This window comes from Primulina eburnea, chromosome 10, assembly GCF_022965805.1.
Source record: "Primulina eburnea isolate SZY01 chromosome 10, ASM2296580v1, whole genome shotgun sequence".
Classification (NCBI taxonomy): domain Eukaryota; kingdom Viridiplantae; phylum Streptophyta; class Magnoliopsida; order Lamiales; family Gesneriaceae; genus Primulina; species Primulina eburnea.
The window spans coordinates 3,490,742-3,518,604 of NC_133110.1; the positions used below are offsets into that span (position 1 = coordinate 3,490,742).

Sequence of the window (27,863 nt, forward strand, 5' to 3'; positions counted from 1 at the left end):
GATATGTCCGTCAGTGCTCTGAGAGAAAAGGGCTAAAAGTGAATTAAAACCATCTAACTTGATTGGTTAAGATGAAATTTTAAATATTTATGAGATCAAACAGCGAGTTTTAGTCTGTTATCTTTGTGTTGATATTACACAAAAATACCTTCTAATGATTATTATATATTAAGGTTTTTTTTTAATACACATGGATAGTTTTTTTCTTACAAATTAAACAACGAGTTTGTGAGTTTTATTTCTGATTTGTTTTAAATTATTAAATTTGGTATAACTTAAATTTATCCGTTATCAAAATTGATTATATAATTTATATGATTTAATTATTAACGGGAATACGAATATGTTATAGAAAATGAAAAAAATCTTGACACGAAACTGACTAACAAGTCTCAACAAAGTTGGCAAAAATTAGGTTTCATTATTGATATATTGTTGTGTCTCAATCTGTTTACCAAGGAATCTTTATTAGACAAATGATTGCAATTAATCAATCAACGATTCTGCATCGTGAAACTTCTTCTCAAATCATGGGTATGCTTCCAGTATATTTCAAATAATTAATCAATTTTTTAAAAAAATTAGCCAATTACTTTTGACTTTATATATCTTGTAATTCATGTCTTCTTTTCTTTTGTGATTTTAGTTTTATAAAGTTGTTAAAATTATATCTTAGTCATATATACATCTTTATATTTTTGTCAAGTTTAGGGTTTTTAATCGTAACGATGATGCGACATTATATTGCATGTGTGTTCATGATGACGTCAGGTCAACAACATGTTGTAAAAATGAAAATTGCGAAAATATATATATATATATATATATATATATATATATATATATATATATATATATATATATATATAATATAATGCATCACCATCAAACTAATTTTTGCGACGACTTGTGTTCCTAGCTAGTTAGGCAGTAAAACTAATTCTTTTATGTGTGTGTGTGTGTATATACACTTACTTATTCAACCGTAAGAAATCTTCATTCCGATCGATTATTATTATTATTTTTCAAAAAAAAAAGATTGATAATTATAATTTGACTTTGTTTGTCAATTATTCTAATTAGTAGGGTATTAAAAGTAATATTATTTATTGTATTTTTAATCTTTGATTCCTGCACAACATTTCTACTAACTTTTGTGCCAGCGACTATCTTAAATAATGGGCATCCACCTAAAAGCTTGAAACAAGACAAATTTCTTAGCTTGCATTGACCTTGCATCAAAGTAGAGCAAAAGGCTTCATCAATTATTTATTTAATTTAAATTGTTTTAAAAATCTTGAGGGTCGGTGACAAACTTGACATTTTTTTGACATTCAACAAGCTGTAGATATTCATATTATTCGACCAAGGATAATAGCATTATACTAAATTTCTTTACTAACCAGCCATGACATATACAATTTTGTTATGTTTTCCACTAACCACATTTACTTTTGTGTCCAGCAATAAGATAACACTCACATATTGAATATACGATTTTTATATGTTATAACATTAAATATGTGAATGTCATATCATCGTGGGCACAAAAGTGAAGACAAAGATGAGTATGATTGGTGTACATCGTGACAAAACTATATAATAATAATAATAATAATAATAATAATAATAATAATAATAAATGATTTCGAACAAAAAGCGCGCTCCATGTCAATCGGGTGCTCTCCATTGATTCTTGACGTTTTCGCACGCATGATTGGATGAATCTGTCTTCACCTTTTAGGTAGCCATGTTGTTGAGTCACATGACAAGAGCCATTATTTATTTTGTAAAATGAGAGAACCGAGCATTTCTAATTGTATCATAAATCATGATTTATAGAAGTCATGCATATGATTCAAAATCGGTGAATCGTCAAATGATAGGATTAAGCATTGCCAAAAATTATAGCTAGTAGTCAAACCGTAACTTTATTTCTTTATATATGTGACTTTGCAGAATGCACTTATTTGGGTGATACTGGGTTGGACTGTTAGGCCCATGATTACGAGGAGGTGTATGTCTATCAACTGGTCTTACCATTTCTCTGCCGCCAACTATGTCCTTAGTAGAGATAATACTACCCTTTAAGATATGACATCATTTTTTTACGACCCACCTAGCCAACCAGATCAACGGTATAACGTCAGCAGCTTGACGCACGATAACTTCTCAGGAGGTCATTCATCTCAGTATTACTCTCACTAATATAAGATTAACTCAACATTCTCTCCCCATGTTTCTTGTGAGACTTGAACCGATAATCTCACTCTGATACCAACTATCATGATCAACCGACTACTATTAAGCCAAAAACTATAGCTATGAGTCAACACACAACTTTAATTATTTATAATCATGACAACAAAGAGTGCACTTACTTGGATGCCATTGAGTCGGCTGTTAGTCCCATGAGCCCGAGAAAGTGTGTGTCAATCGATGATGTTGTCTCATATCTTATAGAGATTGGTCTTAACCTTGTCTAGCCATGTCAATAACAAAGACAACATTACCCCATTACGATATAACGTCACTTTTTATGGCCCACCTAGCCAAGCTATTCAAGCGACAAAACATTAGTAGCTTGACGCACGAGAGAACTTTTCAAAAGATCATTCATCACAGTACTACTCTTACTCATACACACTTAACCAAATATCAAACACCACAGTTTAGTCATTGTAGCATACAGTGCACCAGTAATTATAGGATAATTTGTTATTATTTTCTCAATGGTTTAATCAAGAAATGCTAGAAAATCACGATATCAAATATACCAAGATGATGCATATAATTCAGATTCTGAGATACTATAAAACAATGGATGGGCCATATACGCTTCTTTTACTCCTAAGATTGAGAAAACATTTACTTCCACATTTCTAGCAAAGAGGTATCAACTCCGAGTGGATCTCATGTGAGACTGTCTCACGGATCATAATCCGTGAGACGGGTCAACCCTACCCATATTCAAAATAAAAAGTAATATTCTTAGCATAAAAAGTAATATTTTTTCATGGGTGACCCAAATAAGAGACATGTCTCACAAATACAACTCGTGAGAACGTCTCACATAAGTTTTTGCCATCAACTCCACCTTCGATCCATTATCAAGGTTTTGGAAGATCTATTATCTCATGAGCATAGATTTTCATATATATAACAATGGCAAATCTACTGTATATAAGGGATCATCATTTTTCTTCTCAATTTTCACAAATAAATTGATTATATTTTAATGTTTGAATAATTTTAATTATAACAATCAATACGTTTTTAGTTATATTTTTAAATTATCCAAGTTTACACAATATCCTCTCTCAATTTCTTATTCTCTTCTAAATAAATATTAAAAAAACACATTTCAAACAAGTTACAAGAGGAAAAATTTTATGGGAGACATCTAAAATTGCTTATAAAAAAGTTTAATTTGGTTAAATTACTCTTTTCTTAGTTGAAAAAAATTGCCCCTTAAGTTTTAATCTTTTCGGAAATATTTTAATTAAAAATTACAGAGGGCGCAAAAATTATGGTTTTATTTTGATTTGAGTGTTCATTACGAAAAAAAAAAAGAAAGAACAATATAATGGCGGAGTTTGCCAAAAAAAACTTTTGAAAAAAATTGTAAAAGAACATATTATAGCACCCGTCCAGGCTAATATTAAACAAAGCCAATTTGGGCCCATATGTCGGCCTGATCCATAGATGGACGTCATGTCCTTACTTATTCGGGCTTCGTTCAAGGTCCTTACTTATTTGGGCTTCGTTCAAGGTCGGTTAACTGGTTTTATTCCACGATGTGGAGGAATTTATTATCTAATTTAACAACTACAAGTGAGATTTGAACTCAAGACTCGTGTGGTCTTGAGAACCTTTCCCTTACCACTAGATCGTGAAATATTTTCCGATAGAAACAAAAACAAGTTGGTGATACCCCCGGATTGACATGAGTGATACCCTCGGGAAGACCAGTGTTTTCAGGGTACTGGATGATCCCGAGTCATGGAGCAAGGTATGAGGGGTTTTTGGTCATTTCGATACTGGCCGGGCCAATGGTTACTCGGGATATCATACCCCCAGGTATTTACCAAGAGCTCGAGCTTCTAGACGAATGCTCGGGTGATGGCTTTCTACCTAGGTAGCCTCGGTAACAGCACCTCACTCAAATACATAAACACGGGGCACTTTATCTCGGTAATCATTATTGTTAAAATCACGTAAGAGATGGCAAAGTGAAAGAGACAGATTGACATATCAAAAAAGGTGTTAGACAGCAGTATATGTGCAACCATCTTGCTATAATTAGTAAGAAGACATTGAAAATAAGGTCATCGTAGACTTTATTTCTATAAATATCATGTTTGTTTAATGTTAAGGATTTTCCTTACAACATTTATTACCAAATTCTCTCTAAAACCCTTTACTGATTTGAGCGTCGGAGTGATCACGCTGGATTCTCCTCCAACGCACATTCACTTGGTTATCTTTGTGTTTTCAGGACACCATTATCTTTGCGGGAAGAAAAGAACTAGGTTTGAATATATTTTGTTGTGCTCTCATTTTCTGTTCACCCCAAACAACTCGATCCGGTGAAATTGCCCACCTATCTATTACCCAATTCACCCGGTCATCATCACAAGTGTTTATTTGGGAAGAATTATCAAAAAATAGCTGTTACATGCTAAAAAAAAGTTGTTAGTCGTGGAAATTATTGAAAAAACAGTCAACTAAAAAAATCAAAAATGGTAAAACTTATACCAATAAATGTTTAGTTGAAGATATATTAATAGTGGGAAATATGACTTGGAGAGTTTTACGAAGATAATAAAAAAAATAATACCTAAAAATAATATTAAAAAAATTACAAAGAAAATAAGTGAAACCAAATCACTTACATCCAAAATTAATAACATAAAAAGTTAACAATAGCAAATTAATGATCGTTACGGTTTTCACCGACGCTTATAGCCGTGTTTTGTTGCAATGATATATTTAAAATTAGCGAGTCTCATGTGAGCCTGTCTCGTGGATTTTAATCTGTGAGACGGGTCAACCCTACTCATATTCACAATAAAAAGTTATACTTTTAGCATAAAAAGTAATACTTTTTCATGGATGACCCAAATAAATATTCGTCTTACAAAATACGACCCGTGAGACCATCTCACACAAATTTTGTCTTCATGTAAATGGTAAGTTTGCGAATTCTACAAATACCATACAATATAACAATTTAACACTATATAATAAAAACATATATATAACATAGTTTTTTTTTTTTGAAAGATATACGACTAATAACATGAACAACTGTAAAAAAAAAAAAAAAAAAAAAAGGATTTTCTGTGAGCATATCATGAATATATGGCCATGCATCCAAGTCACATTCATATGTTTATTTAATTTAGCAAAGTCTTATATGATAATATGATTTTATTTAATTAATTTTATATTATGATAATATGATTTTATTTCGGTTAGTGCTTGATCGTGTGTGAGATGCACATGCACGATGACTTTCTAAGCACTAATTCTCGTCTTATATTGTATCGAAATTAAAGAATAATTAATTTTTGGACAACTTTTGCAAATCACGTTGCATGTAAAATACTTGAATGCAAGCTTCACCCAATTGACATATACAGATCTTAATCAAATTATTTTATAACCAACTGTTATATATTATATTAAGAACTTAGATCTTACAAAGCTTTCAATATTTCACATAAAAAATGTATTAAGAAAAAATAAAATAAAATAAAATATTATATTTCTATTACTTCCTACCAATTGGATGGAGTTAAGTAATTAACATGTCTGATCCGTGAAGTATGCGTTTTGAAAATGCGCATGCATTATCTTACTAATATTAAATACATGAGTATGTATATTATTTGTGAGACGAGTAGATCCAATCTATACATATATTAAAAAGTACAAAAAATTGTAGTTTTTCGAGTATCGGATCGGGTTAGTGATTCATATAGCATAATTGACACGTGAGACCCTCTCATATATTAATTTTTTTTTGTAAGGGCAACAAACTATTAAAAGATAACACAAGTAAATATTATAACTTTACTTCTTCTTTTTTGGTTTAAAACAATTTTGCATTGAGTTATAAAGTTTTGTAAGAAAAATTTATTGAATAGATCTCATGCGATACAGTCTCGCGAGTTTATTTTTATAAGATTAGTCGAATCGATCCATAGTGAAAAGTAATATTTTCGACATAAAAGTAATATTTTCATGGGTCGGATCGAGTATGAGATTCGTTTCAAAAAATTGACTCGTGAGGCAATTTTTTAATAGTTTTGATATGAATCAAATTAATTAACAAAAAAAAACGAACTCCAAAATTCTTTTTGAAAAAATAAAAAATTATACGAGCGTGCAGCGCATATGCCCGAATACTAATATTGATTAATTACCTAAAAAACTAGTGTTGTACTACCATAAATAAATAGGTAATAATAAACTAGTCTAAAATACCATGTAATAATTGTATTTAGAGGGTGTCAATTTAGTCGCACATTTAAAATGACTAAAATATTTGTAACATGATTTAGAAAAATATATGAATATACATATATGTGTTGCTATGTGTGTATACACACGCAAAAATGAACACGGGATTTAAATTTCCGTGGAGAAGACCTCTTCCTCCACCAATTCGACGTACAACTGGTGCTTCACGTAGTACAAGTGCTCAACGCGTTGTTGTCCTCACTGACAGTTACCAACCCCACACAAGTTGATCCACCTTTCCACTGTCATTTCCCAAGTCTATCTTCTTGTGTGAGGATGGTCGATGCTGATCTCATGTTTTTTTACGAGTAGATCTTTTGTCAGACTGTCTCACGAATTTTTATCTTTGAAACAGGTCAATCTTACCGATATTCATAATAAAAAGTAATATTTTTTCATGGATGACCCAAATAAGATATCTGTCTCACAAAATACAACTCATGAGAACGTCTAACACAAATTTTTTCTTTTTTTTATTAGGAGGATACAACTCACGTAGGTTATTTTTCGATGTACATTGATTAAATCTTTAAATTAATATAATAACATACAAATCATGTTAAATTGATAAATAAAACTAAACAAATCATATGTGACAACTTATCCTGAAAAATGTTGACAGTAAGAATCGAATTATTAAATATTGATCAAACCTTTACTTCCTCTTTTATTTAAAAATGTCAATTTTTAACCAACCGCTGAAAGTGGGGCCGTAATGAAAACTAGAGAGAGAAAGTGGGAGCGAATCAGCGGCACCCCTTTGTCTTCGGACGCACATATATATATCACCTCGTTTGCACCCACGAAAACCATTCTCATTTGCGCTTCAATATCTCTCTCTCTGCAGATCTGAGGCTTCAATTGTTATTTTCTCAAAAAGGTACGAATTCTTTTCGATTAGATCTGCTGATGATGCTTTTGTTATTGGTTAGATCTGAACCCGTTTCTCATTTATGTGTCAATGAATTGTGGTGTCGTGCTTTCGGATTGATTTGAATTTGTTTTCCTTCGATTATTGTTTAGAGCTATTTAAATTGGAGGATGTCGTAAGATTTTGTGATTTGTGATTGTTGTGTTCTTGCTTCTGAGATGTGGATCTTGTGGAGCGTTTCATTTATCGCAAATTATGGGACATTTGATGGATATTGTTATTATCACGAGTTGGCGTCGTAGGATTTCTACATTTCATATTCTAATGCAGCGTGTTGCCGATTAATACGACAAATGTTGTATAATCATTGGGAAAGTTTATTTTTCGAAACATCTGCTGTCAAAAGTAATCTTCTCCGTTAGATTTAACGTCTCTTCGCTATTTAGCATGCTATGTTCATCCATTCAGCAAAGGTACTGATCTATGAATTTCGTTCAGATTCAATTTCCTTTTTGGTTTTTGAGTATCTATGGATACAGAGGTGACCTCTCTGACTTGAGCATTTGTAGTTTTTCATATATATTTGTGAAGATCCAAAGGATTGTCACCTAGTTTACTGCAGATTGTCCTCTTTATAGCTTTTGTGTGTAATAATGATTATAGCTATCAGTAGCTACACTTTCAAGAACTATTACTTCCACTAAATGTTTCGTTGTTCCCTTTAGACTTGTATCGGAGTCACTTTGGAAAAAGAAACATTTTGTGTTTCATAGTTAATCAAACTGACTGAAGCATAGCAGAAGCTTATTTCATATTTGTGATTCCAAATGTTTTCAGGCGCTATATGGATACCTTCTTGTTCACCTCTGAGTCTGTCAATGAAGGTCACCCCGACAAGCTCTGCGACCAAGTCTCGGATGCAATTCTTGATGCTTGCCTAGAGCAGGATCCAGAAAGTAAAGTTGCATGTGAAACATGCACAAAGACCAATATGGTGATGGTCTTTGGTGAGATCACAACCAAGGCTAATGTAAACTACGAGAAGATAGTTCGGGATACCTGCAGAGGCATTGGGTTCACATCTCCAGATGTTGGTCTCGATGCTGACCACTGCAAGGTCCTTGTCAATATCGAACAGCAAAGTCCTGACATTGCCCAGGGAGTTCACGGTCATCTCACCAAGAAACCAGAGGAAATCGGAGCTGGTGATCAAGGCCACATGTTTGGCTATGCCACTGATGAAACACCAGAGCTCATGCCACTCACACATGTCCTTGCCACCAAGCTTGGAGCCAAGCTTACCGAAGTGAGAAAAAACAAGACTTGTCCATGGTTGAGACCTGATGGTAAGACACAAGTTACTGTTGAGTACAGGAATGATGGTGGTGCCATGGTTCCTCTCAGAGTCCACACTGTCCTCATCTCAACCCAACATGACGAGACTGTGACAAATGATCAGATTGCAAGCGATTTGAAAGAGCATGTTATCAAGCCTGTGATTCCTTCCCAGTATCTCGATGAAAACACAATCTTCCACCTCAACCCATCTGGCCGATTTGTCATCGGTGGCCCCCATGGAGATGCAGGACTCACTGGTAGGAAAATCATCATCGACACCTATGGTGGCTGGGGTGCTCATGGTGGTGGTGCTTTCTCTGGAAAGGATCCAACCAAGGTGGACAGGAGCGGTGCTTATGTCGTTAGGCAGGCAGCAAAGAGTGTGGTGGCTTCAGGACTTGCTCGCCGTTGCATCGTGCAAGTTTCCTATGCAATCGGTGTAGCAGAACCACTTTCAGTGTTCGTTGACACCTACAAGACGGGGAAGATTCCAGACAAGGATATACTCTCTCTTATTAAGGAGAGCTTCGACTTCAGGCCTGGAATGATTGCCATTAACCTTGACTTGAAGAGAGGTGGCAACTTCAGGTACCAGAAGACTGCTGCTTATGGTCATTTTGGTCGTGATGAGACCGACTTCACCTGGGAAACTGTCAAGATTCTGAAGCCTAAGGCTTGAGTTCACGGGCTGCAGCTTAATGACCACTTCTACAACGATACAGTTTGCAGTCAAATAAACAAGATCGGAAGGATATAGTAACAATATTATTTTTTTCGTAGGATTCCTGGGAACTCTTATTTTTTGTCTTTAAGCCAAGCGATAGTGAAACCATGAGCAAATGTGGATGCGTGTTTTCATTTTTTCTGTTTTGTTGTTTCTTCTGTTGTCATTTGAAAGTTGTATGTTCCTGTGTACTTTGAAACTCTCATACGTTTGTTTCAATTTTTTTTATAAAATTGTGTACTCGTTCTTAGTAAAAGTTGATTGGTGAATATTTATTTGGGAAAGTTGATCATGTATCGTACAATCATCTATTACATGCATACCAATTCTGCTGCTCGATCGGCTGAGATGGTTGTTTGAGTTCTAAATTTTCAGAATTTTACTTATGATGTGCTTTTTGTGATTGGCACGACATTTGATTCTTTTTGTCAAAACATATTATTTTCATCCCTAAATGTTTTTAGTACGTATGAGATGCAAATAAATAGAAGATTATGCAAATTAATAATTAAAACCAAAACTAACTATAGTCAACAGATGAAGTCCTTTGGAGAAAGCATAGATTGTTTCTTATCTAATACGGGCTTGGTCATTGCCTTGGTTATTTTCTGCAGCTGCTCGTTCTCCGAATACCCTTTGAAAAGGACTTGGTTCAGCAACATTTCTGCCATAATATAAAAAAGCCCCTGTGATTCCGTCCAGAAACCCTTTGAGGTCGTTTTCCTTGTCCTCCATCACCACGTGAACACCACCATTTTCATCCACCAAGACTTGTTTGAACTCAACAAACCACGGGCCGAACAACGAGGGATTGTAGGATATCGATTTCTCTCAACTCTATGTATCTGCAGATGAGACAAATTGTGGGAAGATTATCTAAAACTCTAATAAAATCTATGTATCTAAAGATGAGATAAATCATGGGAAGATTATCCAAAAACTGTAATAAAAGAGGTTGCATATCTGAAGGAGACTTGCAATTAATTTTTAGGTCATATATATAAACCATTATATTGTTTTTGATATTTTGTTGTAATTTTAACAATTTTTTTCCTACAAAAGTCCATACATAACTATTAATAGAATCTAGTACGCGTGTGTTTCTAATATATATGTACAAACCAAATTTAGTTTTATTTAATTGAGAACTAAATGATGAGGTATAGTTTGAAAATGATTGAATCATTTTATTATATAGAAAAATATGTGCCGATATTTTATCAGTCATATTTCTAGTAAATTCTAGGATTTAAAATCAACTGTGTCAGCGGCTGCGATAACACATATATGTGTATATGCATGAATTATTTGGAATGATTGGGCTGCGATGGCTTGGGACGAGAGGATATTTGTGATATTTTGGCATGAGACACATTTTATTTGGGTAAAAACTTATGTGAGACACTCTCACGGGTCGTATTTTGTGAGTCAGATATCTTATTTGGGTCATTCATGAAAAATATTACTTTTTATTGTGAATATCGATAAGATTGACCCGTCTCACAGATAAAGATTCGTGAGACTGTCTCACGAGAGACCTACTCTTTTATTTGACATTTATTTGTGTTAAATACTATTAGATGAGCCACTTTCTATTGGCATTGAAAATAAGTCACGTTATGACACCGTAACATTTCACTGTTCTACCACTTGTTTAATGGTTTTTTTCTCGGGTCCTATCATTTTTTGGAGATATGCTAGCTCATTGTCGGTTTCAATGAAAGTAAACAAACAAGAATAGTTAATTTAAAGAATCTCTTGATGTAGTAGAGTCAAGAATGTGAATTCAAATTCAATTCGTTTGAGTGAAAACCTTCATATATGGAAAGAGAATACTAGTCCAAAATCAAATCTATCCAACTAGTATTTCTTCCTTGTTTAAAAAGCTCTTTGAAGGTTTTGCGTCACCCGGTTTTTCGTTGATGATGAAGCCCTCCAAAACTGTTCCATCCGGCACATTTTTTATGTCTTTAATTTTGTATGTTCATCCACAATGTTAGGATCGACGGAAGTGATTTAGAGGGGATGAATAAACACCTCCTCAGTTTCTTTATATTTGTATTCAGATGACTTCTACTGGAATTAGCAACGAAGGTCTTGATTCTTGACCGTCGAAGCTTAGTAGACAATTGATATTCAATACGGAAGAAGTCTGTCGAGACTTTGTTAACAACGTAGTTCAGTAGCGTATAAAATAAAACACGGTAAATTGTTTCTGGAAGTTCGAAGGCTGAATCCTTCTACGTCCCATCTTATTTTGTTTCCAGAATTTATTCATTAGATTAGTTTGGTATTATACTATTTTGTAACTACCCACTTCAATAGGACTTAACAATGTCCCACGGAACCTCTTAGTGAGTCTTATTAGAAGTACTATTATCAGTTTACAATAGCTCATACTTGATAAAGATATACGAATTACAGCGAGTGTTACAATAGCACAGGCTGATCTCCAGAGAATCTGATACAGCTTTGCGTGTGTGCTTCTGATATTTATTTTTAGCAGTGGTTCTGAGTATAAGATAATTGATTGTATGTGAATGTTGTTTATGGCCTTTTATAGTTGATCTCTAACGGCAGAATGTGACATTTAATGCTTGTGATACGAACTTGTCAATTGTAGTCAAAATAACTTCCTCGTTTAGCCTACCGAGGAGTCTTCTAAATATTTGGTCTACGGAGTAAATGCTTTATCATTTATGACCTTTAAGTGATCAATAGTTTTATAACCAGAGTATTGAATTTATCTGCTTAAGATTTATGCTAACGTTGTCGAATTTTGTTGCTTCTGAATTTTTACTACATCAGTGCTCATCAACAAAATTTCAATGTTCCAACACACAAAATAGTTCACAAAAGAAAAAATCAAAATGTGGCCAAAAGTATAACATAACCACTAGAAATTTAATCACAACAACAACTCCAAAATAAATTATGAAACACCTATGCTGAGTATAAAGAAACGTGAGAGCGACAAGAAATTGAGTAAAAACGATAAAGGTTTGAGGTGATTTATTGACTTCCTCTTTGAGTAAAAATAGTAGACATTTTAATTGTTCTTCATAATATATATATATATATATATATATATATATATATATATATATATATAAATTATAAATAACTTTTCGTTACAATCATTCATATATATGTTATAAGATTAAGACTAGTAAAGTGAAAGGAGAGTTCAAAATATGGCATTTTTATTATTATTCAACAATGATAGCTAAACTTTACATAACATACATAAAAAGAAAAAAGTGATTTGTTTGAGATTTCAGATTTCTCCGAACCAATCATGATTTGAGTGCTTCACCGGCTGTTATTCTGCTGTGAGGATTGTAAGTTAGAAACCTTTCCAGCCGATGAAGTCCCTTTTGAGAAAGCATAGAAAATTTCTTATCAAATACGGGCTTGGTCCTCGCCTTGGTTTTTTTCTGCAGCTGCACACATTCTCAGAATCCCCTCGGCAATGGACTTGGTTCAGCCCCACTGACCACATATCTATGGCGCGCGAATATCTCTTCGCTTCAGTAAGCAGCTCCGGGGCGCTATACCATAAAGAGCCCACACGATGAGAATGGCAATCAAACTTTCTTTATAACCGTTTGGACAACCCAAAAAATCGCATATTTTCAGTTTTCCATTGCTCCGCAAAAGGATGTTCGAGGGCTTGAAATCTCTATGCATGATCCCGTTTTCGTGGTGGAACTTGACTTCCCATAGTATGGAAGTCCCAGTAATTCCATCCATAATCCCTTTGAGGTCGTTTTCCATGTACTCCATCACTATGTAAACGCCGTCATATTCGTCCACTGCAACTTGTTTAAACTCAACAAACTACGGTCGACCAACGAGGGACGGTAGGATATCCATTTCTCTCAGTGATACCTACTACATAATCCATGGGCTTCTTTCTTCATCGCCGCAATTTGGTCTGTTTTCTTCTCCCGGGCTCGGTAAACCATGGCGTATGTACCCTTACCGATCTCATTCAACACTTCATACTCGTCGGCTCTCCCATATTCGGTCTCATTCTTGAACTTTTCAGGAACTCGATTTCGTTGCTTCGCTGATCTTCATGATCGCAGGCACAATATTCTCTCTTCCCTTGATTTCACTGGAGATTATTTATGATTTTTTTAGTTATGAAAATGTTTTCATGAGGTATTTTAGATAATTTTTTAAACTCTTATTTAGATGTTCAAAAACTAAATAATAATACTAATAAATAAATGTAGATGATCTGATCTGTATGCTAACCATGCAGACATGCCAAGAATTATTTCACCTGTCAGTAAAATTGAATACGAACTCAATTCATTCGCATATTCTTGAAAATGTTGCATCATGGTACACAATATTAAATGGTCTTTATGTTGTATATATTCATAAAAAAGTTTAATTGTCCTCATGATCATATTACATGAGGATCCATTTTTCCCAGTCATTTTGGAAGACCACTTGCCTTAGCCTTTAACAATGATCATGTAAAAATTCTTCCCTACATGAGTTAACGCCGGTTGCCGTATGTACTCCCCTGGCTATAATATGGAGGTTGGTCGGTGTACAACCTGAATAAAAGTCAGTCTACTGCTCGGTCAAGTTCAGACAGCACCCCTGGTTTAAACTTCTCGTGTAATGCTTCTACAGCTGCCATGATTCTTGCTTCATCCTGCAGATGATGATGATAAGGTGGTATATTTTTTATATATCGTATGATCTGTTTCTTAAAAGGGTTTGGTATTTTGAACATAAATTGAAATCCTTGCCTTTCCTTCGAAGGTGATGATCAGAGGGCCTTCTCTTGATTCACGATATGCCCCTTCAAGTCCCAAGAAACCGGAAAAGATATCAGCAATATGAAATTGCAGAGTTCGCGCGAAGAAGACGTAATTTGAAAGTAAATGATTCTTACCGATGTATAGATCGGGAAATTCCATGCAAATTTTTGAAAGTGGTTGAGAAATTTCCACCTGCATCAGAGATGATTTGCCAGTCATATGCTAAGCTAAAATGTTATCGCTTCAAGAATATTGGGAGACAGAGTGCATCGTCGTACCAAAAAGCGATAATTCATAGCAACAAAAGCAGCTCATTTATTCAAATCTAGGATGTGGTGTTTAAATCATTGTGCTTCATAAGCAAGCATGCAGGACAGGGTACTTGTTATTACACAATAACATGATTTCATTCATTTATGTGACGTAACCTTGTACACAATACTTCACTGATCATAGGGGTTCGAGTTAGAGGTCGAAGAATCAGCTTGATCCTCCTTTAAAAAGAGATAAGATACTCACGTCAGAAAGAGCAGTTGCCAGTTTCTTTGACAAAAAATTTTCCGTGACTGAAAGCCCATTAGATGTCATCAATTCAATCAAACAATCCCATTCACAGTCCAGCTCGACCACATTTGTCGCAGTAAGAATAATCACGTTTTGGCACTTTACCTACGAAAACATATGAAGGAGCAATTGAATTTCGAAAGAGTAGGTTAAAAATTATACATAGCGAACTACTAACCAGATAAAAGTAGTGAAAACAAGATATTTCCCAAGCTAAAATAAATCGAGTACGCTAATCCATATGGCATCATGATACTCAAAACATTCTAGAGTTATCGTATTTATTCAAAGAACAAGATTCAACGTACCAATGGTACTTTCAATTTCTCGTGACACACCAACTCGGTGATGCCTTCAGGCAACTGAGCCATCTGGAAGACAAAAACAGACGAGGTTAATAGTGAACAAATGGATAGGAAAAGATAATGTGCCCTTCATTCCCATCAAACTTTAAACTGTATTACCTCATTTCTATCTCCAGAACAACTTTCACCTATTAGATGCCTTAAATATTCTTCAAACTCTTCATCAGGGGCCTTCAATAAATGATGATGCAAATAAAGGAGAGAAAAATATATAAAGTTTCACGCGTAAATCTGACAAGTTGAAAATCTTCAACGGAAAAAATGTACCATACGGACACCAAATGCTTTGGCAACACCAGCAACAGTGACATCTGAGAGTAATGGACCAAACCCTCCATGTATGAAAACCTGCAGCAACCATATCATGCTTCATGACATTTAAAGTTGAATCACAAATCTGAATGTTTCCACACAACACATTGCCAGTGGCAGATCAAAGAGAGTTGGGCATGAAACTTAGATAAATGGAATTCAAAAAAATTTCAATTTTGGAGGACGATTCTCCCCTTCTTGTCCCCATTCTAGAACCACCCCTGCATACTACCCACCTCAATACAAATCAAAGGCACAAACAACTAACTACAATGCAAAATGCTTACCATATCATTAGTAGACTTCCATCTCTCAACCTCATCGGCAACAGAATCAATCTAGAACAGTGGCAATAAATCAAAGCACGGAGCATGAGGCAACATAAGGGAATCTTCACATTTTTCTATATCTCAAATTTTTTTTAGAACCATGAAGGGAAATGTATAGGATGCAGAACATCACAAGATGATTAGTTGGTGTTGAGACTAGGTATGTAAATTTGGTTATCAATCTATACATAATTATATCCTATCAAGAATGATTCTCTACACTTTACAATTTAATTTGGACAATTTGTTCGTCATTTGTTAATTTAATATGCACTACCTGTCAGCTAAGTCAAATAGCCAATCGCGTAGCTTATGCCTTTCGTACTAATATTAATAAAAATCAACAGAGAACTCTATTTCATATCAGATGCATCCTATCTATTCTACAAAGATGAATGAAAATGTCAACAACAGAAGGATTCAAAGCTTCACATGCATCAATAATAAATGTTAAAATTAACAAGAATTTACATCATTTCGGGTCACAGCGACATGTGAAACAGCCCAACCTATGGAATGAAGCTTCCGACACAATAATGTACTCAAATGATCCTCAACAGAGCCAAACCTGAGCTATGGAGCCAACAGAAAATATTATTTACAAAATGACAGGAATCAAATTGGTAGTCGAGGTAAATCTAGATAACTATATCGGTTAAAACATATTTTTCCAATAGGATGCAAAGTAAACTTGCTTTTTTAAATCAAAATTTGTCATATCAAAAGGACCACTACACTGAAAGACTTGAGGTTTACCAGTCACGCATGCATCATAAGAGTCCAATGATGAAGCAAAAAGAATCTCCGAGGAGACTCGTAAGCAGAGAGATGAAAGAGGATAGTGTAGCACCGGTGTTTTATATTTATTTCTTTAAAATGGTCATTGATAAGGTTGCCAATCAATACTTTGTTCAACAACTGAACGCAATTAATAGCATCCAAAGTGACACTTGGGTTTTTTAAAAAATAAGTGTCTTGATGGAAGTGAAAAATAAATTTAAAGAACAAAACATATTTCACTGACTCGTTGAGCATAAATTATCATCAAATGATAGTACTGGGAGAGCACGAGCAATGAGCAGACAAATAGGAAAATGCAAGTGTGGATTCAGCCTACTTGACTTTCGACAACTATTACAAAGCCTATCTAATGACGACCTTCTGGACCACAAAAAAGGGATCACAAATATCATATGGCTTTGAAAAATGAACAAATGAAAAAATATATCAACGATGACTTACAGAATTTCATCTCCTACAGCAATAACCGAGGCTGTGAGCAAGCTTTTCCAATGTGAATTCTCACATTTCAAGCCATTGCTAGCAGCCGATAATGGCTGACAAGTAAATTTTTTGACTCTCCCTGCTCTTTCCAATCTTCCGTCCTGGAGCAGATAGGCAGGTTTGAACCTTTCTTCACTATTGCTCGACTTTCCATGGCACAACTGTGCATTAGGCATAGTGTCATGAATGCTACCAATTGAAGTGTAGCTGCAGCATTTCATAACAATACACCATGTCACCAATTATATAGACATCAAATACCATGACACAAAATATGGGAAGTTAAAAATTAAATCTCAGATTAGAACCAAAGAATTATCGAAAGAAACACTGGTAAAACTTAGAAAATGTTTGACAGAAAAAGTGCAAGAATCACACATTTCATAATAAGCTTCTGGAAAGGGATTTGGCGTAGTTTACCCTTTATCATACAGGCTGCAGTATTGAATCTTGCAGGTCAGGAGAAAAGCCCAAACATCTCTATATAAACAGTGAAAGGTAAGACCACTGAATTCAATAGAAAAGAAACACCACTTTAAAAACTCTTGTGACTTGTATCAAGAAAATACAGATGCACAATGATCTCAAAAGCATGTATACAACTTCAATACAGGAAACAAACCTGTATGACCAATCTAAGATGGGATTCACTCTCATGAAAGGTGGCCATCCAGGTGAGCTAGGGGAGAACTGATCTTGCCCTATCTGAAAATTATAATAAGACAAAGTGTAATCTCTCTGCCCGTACTTTTAACTTGTTAGTGTTTAGATTTGAAATATGGTAATAAAGAAGTTCTATATCTACCGCAGTAGGATCACCAATTCTGACACCAAGAAAAATAGCTCTAACAGGGTTAGCTTTTAAAAGAGCCTCTAAACCGGACTTGAAGTCTTGGCGAATTATGTCCATTTGCAATTTGTAACTGCCAAAGTAGAACCAAAATCATCAATCATCAGTTACCCACAGAATCTAGTTGAAAGAATAAATCTACATCCAACAATATGTAATACATGTTATAAATTCAGTATAACACAGACATAACCATGAAGGAGAGACAGGGATCGAGCGGAAAAGAAGAAAAAAAAAACAAATTATATTAAAAAAGGAAATAATCACATACGCTAGCGCAGTGTCATAGGTGAATGAGTTTATTTCGTGAAAAGCAGAAGGGCTTTCAAAATAAATTGTCCGTATTGGAAATGTGATTTCAGCATCTCTGCTGTCTCCAGTGGACATATTCTTTCCAGCCTTGTGCAAAAAATAGCCTGCCCTAAGAAGGTGCAATAAAACCTACAAACATAAATATGATGTGTTTATTTCTAGTATTAAGTAAGCAAAAATATTTCAGAATTGGGTGGCAGAAAGGGCACAAGAGTGTAAAACAACTTACGGTAGAATCTTTCCCCCCATTGAAGCTGAAGGCAACCTCTTCAAAACTGTTAAATGTGATACTTTAGTGCTTAGTTTTATTTGAAAGTTACCAAATAAAGAAATATCTCAATCGGGACCTTTCATTCTTTAGTTTCACTTAGCTCACTAGTGAACAGAGATATGATTGACTGTAAGTAGTTTCATAAATGAAAATAAACTGTTTCATTACAGCACACTCAGTTAACAAGAACTTGAGATTCCAAAAACTGATGAAGGTCACGAAGAACAAGATGATTCTTGGAATATTGAAAGGACGGTAAACTGATGATAAGCTAAACAAACGACACTGTCTCCAGTCTGAAAATTAATATTCTAACTATTGACACGTGTTTTCTGCTCCACATTCCGGTCGTAGGAGAGACAAACCAGACCGTTACCATGTTTCAGTGAAATGAACTTTAAACATAATAAATCAGAATCACTACACAAATTTCATTTTTAGCATGTGGCTTATTTCCTTTAGGTACTTTTAATAGAAAAGCATTTTAATATATACGAAAAATAGATTCAACAGCAGTTGGGCACTCCCTTTAATCATCCCAAAGATGAAATGACCTCAAACACAAAATATCCCATTTCTCAAAACAGTTTTCTTCTTTAAACAAAAACAATGAAACTTTTATCAACAAAACCAAATGTAAGCGTATCAATCACACAGCATTTTGACACAGCCACCATCAAATCAGTACCAGTGTCTAACAGCTAAACCCTCCAAAGGACTGATAAACAAAACCCAATTCAACGTATAAAAATTGAAGTTCATTCATCCACACGTCAAAACCTTCCCAACAAGGAACAGTGACACACAAGAAAATTTGTCACAGATTCTAAATTTAAAAGCAAAAGGAAATGGCGTATACGAGTATAGAGCAAGAGCTCTTTGGATAACAAAGATGGCGTTGTTGTACTTTGTCTTCAGCCTTCTATCATCGATTTCTCTCATTGCTTCATCGATCTCCATTTTTTACTGCTAGTCAAAAAAGAAATACCAAACAAAACTATATTCTTTAGCCGCAGCCGCTTAAAGTCGAGAAACTAGAAAAAAACACGGGGACAATCAGAAGTGCTGAATATTCAAATCGTGGGCCGATTAAAATTCAAGATAAAATTTAATAAATGTAAAGAGCGAGAAGATAAATATATGCTTATGGTGAATTCGTGAAAAACTTCCAGATAACCGATAAATTCACCTACCTTCTGAGGTTAAAAATGAATGGGCACCTGTGAATTTTAATGACAATTAACACGTTCAATTAAAGATTCGAACTTTATGCCAAATGAAGAACAAGGAGTTACAAACTTACAACTGAAGACTTTAACAACGTAATTTCGAAACCGGCCTCGAGAAAACACACATACACACGCACAAGCACTGTGATAAGCAGTCAACAATCAAATCCACATTCCTTTGAGGTAGAAAACAATCGGGATCCATAATTTTCACTGACAGCAAATTAATAAAGCAACAGTACCAATTTAAAAAAAAAAAATTACAAAATCAATAAAGATGGTGTTACCTGTGAGAAGTTCAGCAATGGACTTTCTTGCTCGTTGGGCTTTAAGAAAACAAGAAATGGGAACCCTGGCGGAACAACTTCTAGATACAGAAAATTGTATTAAACAAAATCTTTAGTTGATTTTATGCTCGAAGGGTTTCCATATAGAGATCATAGTTTTTTTTCCTTGGCATGGATCGTTGGCAGGATATATCCCAATTGGGCACACCACATATATCGTACTGTCTCGTCTCTAATGCCGTTTATCCATGGAATCCAAATAGATACTCTATCGGATAAAATATGAATTTTTTTTAGCAATTTTATAAGATAAAATATGTATGTATTTTTTTGCAATTTATATGAAAATATGTATTTTTTTGCTTATCAATTTTCTAAAAAGACTTTCAAAAACTACCAAATTAATAGTCAAATAAAAGATGAGTTGTTTTTTTATATATAAAAAGAATAATAAAGTACGAATAATTTCCATTTTACATTCTGGGAAAGTTACTAGTCTAACTTTTTTTTCTTTTTAAACTTTTGATAGAAAATAAATAAAAATTATTATTTCATGTACCTTCAGCGCATTTTCTTTAGATTATTCATATTGATATTATTATCCAACGTAAAAATTTCCTAACAACAAAAATCGAAATTAGAAAAATGAAAAGAGAAACTTATGGAACGTGTAAATTGAGGGCTTAGGGGCCTTTCCGTGTAACAGAACATGCGAGGTTGACCAAACTTAGGAAAATGAGGGATGGAGTGAAAGAGATAGAAATTGAGTTTTAGGTTGTAATTCGAGGGACGAACTCATTATAATATAGTAAAAATATATTATTACCCATATTTTTCTATTAAAATAAATAAATTATGTAATTAAATAGAGATTTAGAGACACAAGAACTCTTCAAGGCTTATGATTTTATGGTATAAAATGAGAAGGACAACGGTATTTTTGTTTAATTTATGGAATATATCAATGAAAACGAATTAGATGTTTAAATATATAGAGTTGTTTTTGGTCATTAAATATTTGATATTAGAATTTTCAAGCCACCCAAGGGATAATTGTAAAATGCCTCGTCAATTAAGTCAATTTGAGTGGTGGAAAAATTCAGTTAATCCAAACAATCCACAAAATGAGATTCGAAATTCCATCGCCGACCTAAGAAAAAGAGCTGACAAGTCCAAGAAACTTGCGTTTCTCCGACGCAAAATTAAAATGAAACGTTTCCCACTAATACAGAACTTGTCGTTTTAATTAAGATAATTTTTTATAAATGTCAACTTTTATTATTGTAAATAAAGCATTTTTAAATGTGTTTAAATAATAATAATAATCATAATAATAACATTACTAAGATCTAATTATTAATTCTAATTATATTGCTACGTGAGTTCCATATAATTTTATGGACAAGACAATTTTAGACCCTTAAGTGAACATGAACTCGACCGAGAAATTCATACTCTGTACCTTGTAACTCTTAAAGAAGCCTGAAAAATAAACTACAGAAAAAATGAAGCCATAGATAAAGGAACCAGCGTAATCTACATATGAAGCACAGTAATCTTAAAGGCATAAACAAAAAATTAGCAAAAAAGTTAACGATAGTCCCTCTAGGATGGTCTGGAAGTGAATATCTGCAATGAATCCTCGCTCAAACAGCCGAGCAGCCCCGAACACAAGGCACGGGTGAACCTGACATCACGAATAGGATATTTTCGAGGCTTATGATGTTCGGCAGCAGTAAAGGATGGTAAATTTTGCAGCACGAGTTCACATGTCTCGTCATCCCCAGAAGCAAACATGGGGTTCTCGGAGACCACATCTATGATTGCAGATTTAGGCAGTCGAATATCACTCACGTTAGCACAAGTTACCCCTAATGTTTGGTATGTCGAACCTGTTTTCTTGAAATGGACATGACTTCCCCGTACTCCTTGTCCGGCGACAAAAGAAGAAGATGCAGTGAGTACCGGTTGAGAGATGACGAGTTCACCGGATACCTCAACTTTGGGACGAAATGATGCGACGACATCTTCTGTAGCAGAACAATAAGCAAGAGATATACAAACTCCTTGCTCCTTGGATTCAGGTATTAAATAAGGCCTGCAAAAAAATGATATTATCTGTGATCGAATCCAATCAATTAGGACATAGGGGTATAAAACTTGATCTCGTATGTAATATATGACATCTGATATAAATAAAAGAACAAAGTACGAGATTAATTTACAAATACTGTAGACATTTAATGCAAAACAAAATGCTATGTAGGAGAGATCAAACACTCTATTACAGAATCTCAGGTAATCGCATACTTCTCCAAAAACTACAGGCTGAGTACAGCCAAAAATTGATCTGTTATCGATAATCAATCGAATCTCAAGAATTTATTCTCCCATAGAATTCCATAATTAATCTGTAAGGCCATAAGACTTTCTACAAAACGGAAATGCAGTGATTTATAAAAGATACCTATCTTCATTTGAACCAAAGTTCCAATGACATAAGCCAAGTGAAGATGCACTGAGAATACTTCTGACACCGGAACCAAGAATTGGATCAGGTGAAAGAGACTGTACTGTGTGAATCGGGTTTCCTGTCAATCCAGGCAAGGATTCCACATGTCTTGAGGTGTGACGCGTGTCAAATTGCAACACGGTGCCATTCTAGAAGATATAAAAAAGTGAGTTGGGTTGATGCAAAATAGTAGGATAGCTGATAAGAGACAGAAAATTTTAAGAACCTGCAAGCCCACATAGACGTAATGTTGACTGCACACATCCCATGAACAAGACCAGGCAGCTGTCTGAGGATTCAAAATCAATTAACACTTCAACTGGCAAAATTTTATAACAGAGAACCTACCAATTTAATAATAATAATAATAATAATAATAATAATAATAAACTGAAAAAAGTAAGACCAAACAAAATGGTGAATGTTATTACCGGTAAATTATAGGTGAGAATGGTATTATTGCTTTCTGTGCTGAAAAGACAAATCAAAATAAATGAAAAATATCCTTCAGAGAAGAAACTGAGAAGTGTACAATGATAGTTTTACCAGGTTGAAAGATGACGGAGAGACCTCTACCTAAGAATAGACAGTTTTTTCCCCAAGGAAGCTAAAAGCACAAGTCCAGAATGAGGAGAAACCTGCAAGTCCTTGACAGCTTTTGTGTCCCCGGGAAGCTGGATGTCCTCCATGTCATAATTACATGATAAGCTCATCTGAAAAGTTAAGGGGCAACTTATAAAATTAGCACATACTTTGGCTCAAAATACTCCATGTGTCATATAGAACAAGCATATCGAGGAAACTACCAGATTTTCTTACAAATAGCCAAAAATATACTATAGAAAAGATATTCAAGTTCCAGAAGACATGAAAACTTTACTTTTGTCAACACATGCAATCCTCCCAATCCTGACAGCCTTCGAGCAATTACATAAACTTTACTGGAAGAATCAATGTCAAAGAAGCGAGCACCAATGACTTGACGATCTCTCTACAAAAATATAGACACTGGTTGGTAACCTAATATCAATTTTTTTTTTACATTTTGAATATAATAATAAAATATCCGAACTGAAAAAAATGTGTGGGTTAGCATCTACATTCACGGGCATATGCACAAAATATGAACGCCTATTATACCCTATTTTATTAGCACAATCATCATAACACCTTATAAAGGAGAAAAAAATCTTGAACTAAAATGATACAATATATCAATCTAACCAAATTATAACAAATAAAATTAAATTTTCATAATTTTAGTAATATCAAGTATATTTTTGCAGATCAACAATAACTTCCTACGCTCCCCATCAAATTTAACATCATAGAGATGTTGATATGAATGAGGTCACAATCCCGCACTTGTGGAGGGTAATTACCACCATGTCAAGCAGAAATAGACCCAAAATAACAAAATGTAACAATGTGATGAAGTATTTTGCATATACATTTTAATTTTAAATCGCACGGAATGACCATCATGCAACTATAAAAAGGAAAACCACAAGTATTAAGGGATGCATGGAATGAATTTTGCAGAAAAATTAAGCAGGGCGGCCCCTTCTTCTACCACGTTCAAAACTGAATAATGCTAAGAGAGCGAGGAAACAAGAGAAAGGAATAATATACGTTGACCATAAGGCCTGATATGAATTGATGACAAATCAAATAAAAAATTTATTGTTCTCAGATAATTTAAAATATAATTGTTTGGTTGGAAAATTGTGGGGGTGCATACACATTCAAATTCGGGTGCAAAAATAATAATCTATTTCTGTAACTGAGAAATTATCTCGAGAAATCAATTGGAAGAAGTAACCTTAACTCATCAATGTAACATGTTTATTATAATCTTCACGATATCAAATGTTATTCACACAAATCAAAAAATATTTCCAAAAGTTACTTTGAGCAGGGTAGTACCAATGGAAAAAAGCAATTGTATTGTTGAGGTAAATTCCAACTAAACAGAAATATTAGCGAAAGTTGAGAATATTCTTGGAGCAGGTAAAGCAAAAATCAAAGAAAACAAAAACTAGGTTAATATGAAAACCTTCCTCAGGCATAATCGTCATTTTAAATACAAATGTTAACCTGGTACCACTTTATTACTCCAGTAACAAAGCTCTTCAACATATAGTTTGACATAAAAATTTAAAAGTTCTTGATGAGTTCAAACCTCCAATGTAAATTTACTTGAACATCCTTGGATGGGAAACATAGGCGTAACATTAAGTCCTGCAGGGGAAGTAGAATGGAATTCTGCCCTCAGGGTTCAAATATATAAATCTAAACATAGATACATGGCATAAATTATCAAATTATATAATGCAAGATTACCAATAGGAGATTCTCCTCGAAAGTTCCCATTGGACCCTGATGCCCTGTTTTCCACTTCTGTAAGTAGATTCTCTAACTCGCATGTCCTCTCCAAGAGTAAAATTTTGAGATTAAGCAAAAAAGTCAGTCATAAAAATGGAGAACTGAGATCAACACTATGTTAGGAAGAATAAAAAATTGGGTTTGGATATGAATTTGGAATTGGATTCGAAATCCCTCATTTTAGTGTTTGGCATAAAAGTTAAAATGTTATTTAAGAATTAGATGTCACAGTTAGTAATAATATTATTTAACATAAAAAAATTTATACATCGCCAATTTTTTAAAATCGTGTATCAATAACATTTATGTAAATATTCATATATTGTTTATAATGAGTTGTGAAAGAAAATTATTTTTGAAATTAACAAAAAAATGATATCGTTATTAAATAGCTAAGAATTGAAAAAAAATATGGGGTTTCAATCAAAATTTGATGAATTAAACTTTTAATATTAAAAATAATGGAGGTTTTTAATACTTATAGAACTTTTTAAGTATGAAATAAAATAAAATAAAATATTTTTATTAGATTTTTACATAAATTTAACAAAATATTACATATCTATAATAAAAAGTGTGAGAGTGTGAGAATTATAATACAAAATTTTAGGAATATCATTTGTTATTAAGTTTGAAAAAATAATATGAAATTTATGAGTTAGATATATAAAATTAATATTTAAAAACGAGATTTCATTTCGTTAAACCAAATCCCATCAAACTCCAATCCCATTTTTGGATCCGCGTGGCCAAACACTTGAAATGGAATTTCTAATTCCAAATCCCATTTTTCTCCTTATTCCAAACACACTGTAAGGAGTGAAGGCAGCCAAATAATTCAGACAGTCACGTAAATAAAGGGATAGTGACAAAAAAGTGTTAGATGTCAAGGCATGAAGCCTTGGACCCTCGCGTAGAGACATCTTTTTTCATTGGAATGAAATTTGATCAGTATAATAACAAGATATATAAAAAACTAACGAAAATGACTTTATTGAGAGTAAATTAAATCAAACCCAAGAAACTTCAAAAACCAATCTTTTTAATGCCAAAAAAAACAATGAAATAAGCAAATTCATTTTATCACATGATACAGTAGATCAGAAGAGAATCAAGCAAGAACCATATGTTTTTCTATATAAAATCGATAATCAATATATATAACTTCCTAGCTGTCCAGATATGCAACATTCAGGTAACAGAAGTAACAGGTAAGACTTTAAGAGATAAAAAATCTACTATCTCATGCAAATAGGTACCCTTTTGAGTTGCTTCACTTGATCGCACAAATCGGCTTCTCTCTTCTTCCATTCAGTTTCATTCTTTACCAAGTCAGAATTCTACAAGTAGACGTTGATAAGAAGCAGGAAACACTTAGTGATGACGAGAAAAACTCAAATTCCTGGCAGAATTTCATCTTATTAACTTCTTTCAATTGCCATGCTATCCACATCTCTATTTTCCTTTTTCACACACTCTTGGCAACAGTCAATAATAATAAACCAGGAATACCAGGAAGTAGGAACCCAAAAAAAATGAAATCATTCATGTTTCCTCACCTTTTTCTCCATAGAAACACATTTAACCTCAAGAGACTGAACTTTCTGCATATTTAACACAAAACCAAATAAAAATCAAATTTAACTATCTAAGACGTCAACTGATGATAATTTCTTTGCAGCCAAGGCCGGAGTACCACCTTTTGTAGCTCTCCATCGATAGCAACAATTTGAGATGCATAAAGTAGCCGTATGTCCTTTATCCCACATTTCTTTTTACATTGAGGACACTGCAGTATTGAAAAATTCAAGAAAATAAACACGGTAAAAACATGATTTAACTTAGTAAAATCCCAAATAAGTCCCAAAGAAAACATGTGACATAGAGCAGTATAAAAATACCTTGCTTGAGCCTCGACGAAGCAACCATTTCTTGATACAAGACAACCCGTATACATGCCCACATGGCAAACAACTAAATTTTGACAAAACAATTAGGGGAAAAAACATATGACAACACACGATTGAATTGGTCAAATATGACATAAAAATGAAAGGAAAAAAATCGTTACATCCGTAGGTGACAATAGAGAATGAATAAAAGCATACCTAACCTGGTGATCTCCCCCGGAAGACCAAGCCTCAAAGCAAATGGGACAGTACAGTCCCTCTATTTCACCCATATCCAACACTGGTTTGTTGCTTTCTTCGCTATTAAATTCACCCTCCAAAGACGCCGCTTCGCCCTCCTTACTCTCGGCATTATTCCTTCTCTGGCCACTATTTCCACGCTCACCATCCCCTATCACTTCGACAGAATTCTCAGAACCCTGACCGTTAAAATTCACTGCTTCGTGAAATGAGTTAGCTGTGACGGAACCATGGTCATCATGTAAACCCCGACCCGTCGTCGACACGCCATAGCGGTCTCCCGTGTCAGCACCGCCGTCGGTTTCTTCTGCTTCGCTATCTTCCTCGTCTTCCCCTTCTTCCATTTCTAGGACGGACTGCTCCAATACGTCCATGTCATCGAAATATGAGGGTGGCAGTTCAATTCCTCGCTCAGCATGGTAGTTCATTACATAATTCATATAGTCGGGATCCCACATTTGCAAATGGTGAGAGATACTTCGGGATCTAGGGTTTCGGGATATCTGAAATTTATGTCCGCATGGCTGGTGTGCCTGCGTATATGTAATTTTTTTAAATAATGAATTTTCATGTTAATTTGAATATTTATAAATTTAATTTCGCTAAATATAAAAATACTTAAAATTTAGATGAATATAAAATAATATTTAATAATTTAAAAATTTTACATGTTTAAAATATTGTTATTTAAAAGAACAAATCTCTTGTGATACGGTATCACGAATCTTTATCTGTGAGACGAGTAATTCCCTATTGATATTCACAATA

At 34.1% G+C, this 27,863-nt stretch overlaps 3 protein-coding genes across 5 annotated transcripts; 1 reads left to right on the forward strand and 2 right to left on the reverse strand.

The window, feature by feature from the left end:
• The first annotated feature begins 7,240 nt into the window (after positions 1–7,240).
• On the forward strand, positions 7,241–9,717 carry LOC140842577 (S-adenosylmethionine synthase 1-like). Its single transcript, XM_073210580.1, has 2 exons — positions 7,241–7,408; positions 8,237–9,717. Exon 2 carries the CDS (start codon positions 8,244–8,246, stop codon positions 9,414–9,416), a length of 1,173 nt encoding a protein of 390 aa, XP_073066681.1. The 5' UTR covers positions 7,241–7,408; positions 8,237–8,243; the 3' UTR covers positions 9,417–9,717.
• Positions 9,718–13,764: 4,047 nt separating this feature from the next.
• On the reverse strand, positions 13,765–20,301 carry LOC140842578 (uncharacterized). Of its 2 annotated transcripts, XM_073210582.1 has the most exons (18): positions 20,049–20,301; positions 19,836–19,903; positions 19,392–19,498; positions 18,491–18,536; positions 18,221–18,390; positions 17,905–18,022; positions 17,722–17,804; positions 17,520–17,579; positions 17,058–17,306; positions 16,287–16,383; positions 15,774–15,824; positions 15,442–15,522; positions 15,274–15,345; positions 15,118–15,180; positions 14,765–14,914; positions 14,380–14,437; positions 14,234–14,286; positions 13,765–14,136 (listed from the first exon to the last, which is right to left on the reverse strand). In XM_073210582.1, the coding sequence occupies exons 3-18, from the start codon at positions 19,490–19,492 to the stop codon at positions 14,047–14,049; spliced, it is 1,542 nt and encodes a 513-aa protein (XP_073066683.1). In that variant the 5' UTR covers positions 19,493–19,498; positions 19,836–19,903; positions 20,049–20,301; the 3' UTR covers positions 13,765–14,046. The 2 variants fall into 2 exon arrangements, with proteins under 2 accessions (XP_073066683.1, XP_073066682.1); XM_073210581.1 differs by lacking the exon at positions 19,836–19,903 and having other exon boundaries at positions 20,049–20,300.
• A 1,140-nt stretch (positions 20,302–21,441) lies between these two features.
• On the reverse strand, positions 21,442–27,625 carry LOC140842579 (uncharacterized). 2 transcript variants are annotated; one of them, XM_073210585.1, is made up of 13 exons: positions 27,054–27,625; positions 26,847–26,919; positions 26,645–26,734; positions 26,505–26,549; positions 26,205–26,285; positions 24,904–24,991; positions 24,743–24,801; positions 23,441–23,551; positions 23,137–23,273; positions 22,992–23,031; positions 22,787–22,849; positions 22,516–22,709; positions 21,442–22,146 (listed from the first exon to the last, which is right to left on the reverse strand). In XM_073210585.1, the coding sequence occupies exons 1-13, from the start codon at positions 27,551–27,553 to the stop codon at positions 21,654–21,656; spliced, it is 1,974 nt and encodes a 657-aa protein (XP_073066686.1). In that variant the 5' UTR covers positions 27,554–27,625; the 3' UTR covers positions 21,442–21,653. The 2 variants fall into 2 exon arrangements, with proteins under 2 accessions (XP_073066686.1, XP_073066684.1); XM_073210583.1 differs by having other exon boundaries at positions 24,743–24,825.
• Between the last annotated feature and the right edge of the window lie 238 nt (positions 27,626–27,863).

What these genes read in the sequence shown, in the direction of transcription:
- LOC140842577 (XM_073210580.1), top strand. Translation starts at nt 8,244, where the DNA reads ATGGATACCTTCTTGTTCACCTCTGAGTCTGTCAATGAAGGTCACCCC.
- LOC140842578 (XM_073210582.1), bottom strand. Translation starts at nt 19,492, where the DNA reads ATGGAGATCGATGAAGCAATGAGAGAAATCGATGATAGAAGGCTGAAG. An exon ending in GCTGTAGGAGATGAAATTCT is followed by an intron (nt 16,384 to 17,057) that starts GTAAGTCATCGT and finishes TCCATAGCTCAG; the next exon opens with GTTTGGCTCTGTTGAGGATC. An exon ending in AAGCATTTGGTGTCCGTATG is followed by an intron (nt 15,346 to 15,441) that starts GTACATTTTTTC and finishes CATTTATTGAAG; the next exon opens with GCCCCTGATGAAGAGTTTGA.
- LOC140842579 (XM_073210583.1), bottom strand. Translation starts at nt 27,553, where the DNA reads ATGTGGGATCCCGACTATATGAATTATGTAATGAACTACCATGCTGAG. An exon ending in TCGAGGAGAATCTCCTATTG is followed by an intron (nt 24,826 to 24,903) that starts GTAATCTTGCAT and finishes CCCTGAGGGCAG; the next exon opens with AATTCCATTCTACTTCCCCT. An exon ending in GATTGCATGTGTTGACAAAA is followed by an intron (nt 23,274 to 23,440) that starts GTAAAGTTTTCA and finishes TTAACTTTTCAG; the next exon opens with ATGAGCTTATCATGTAATTA.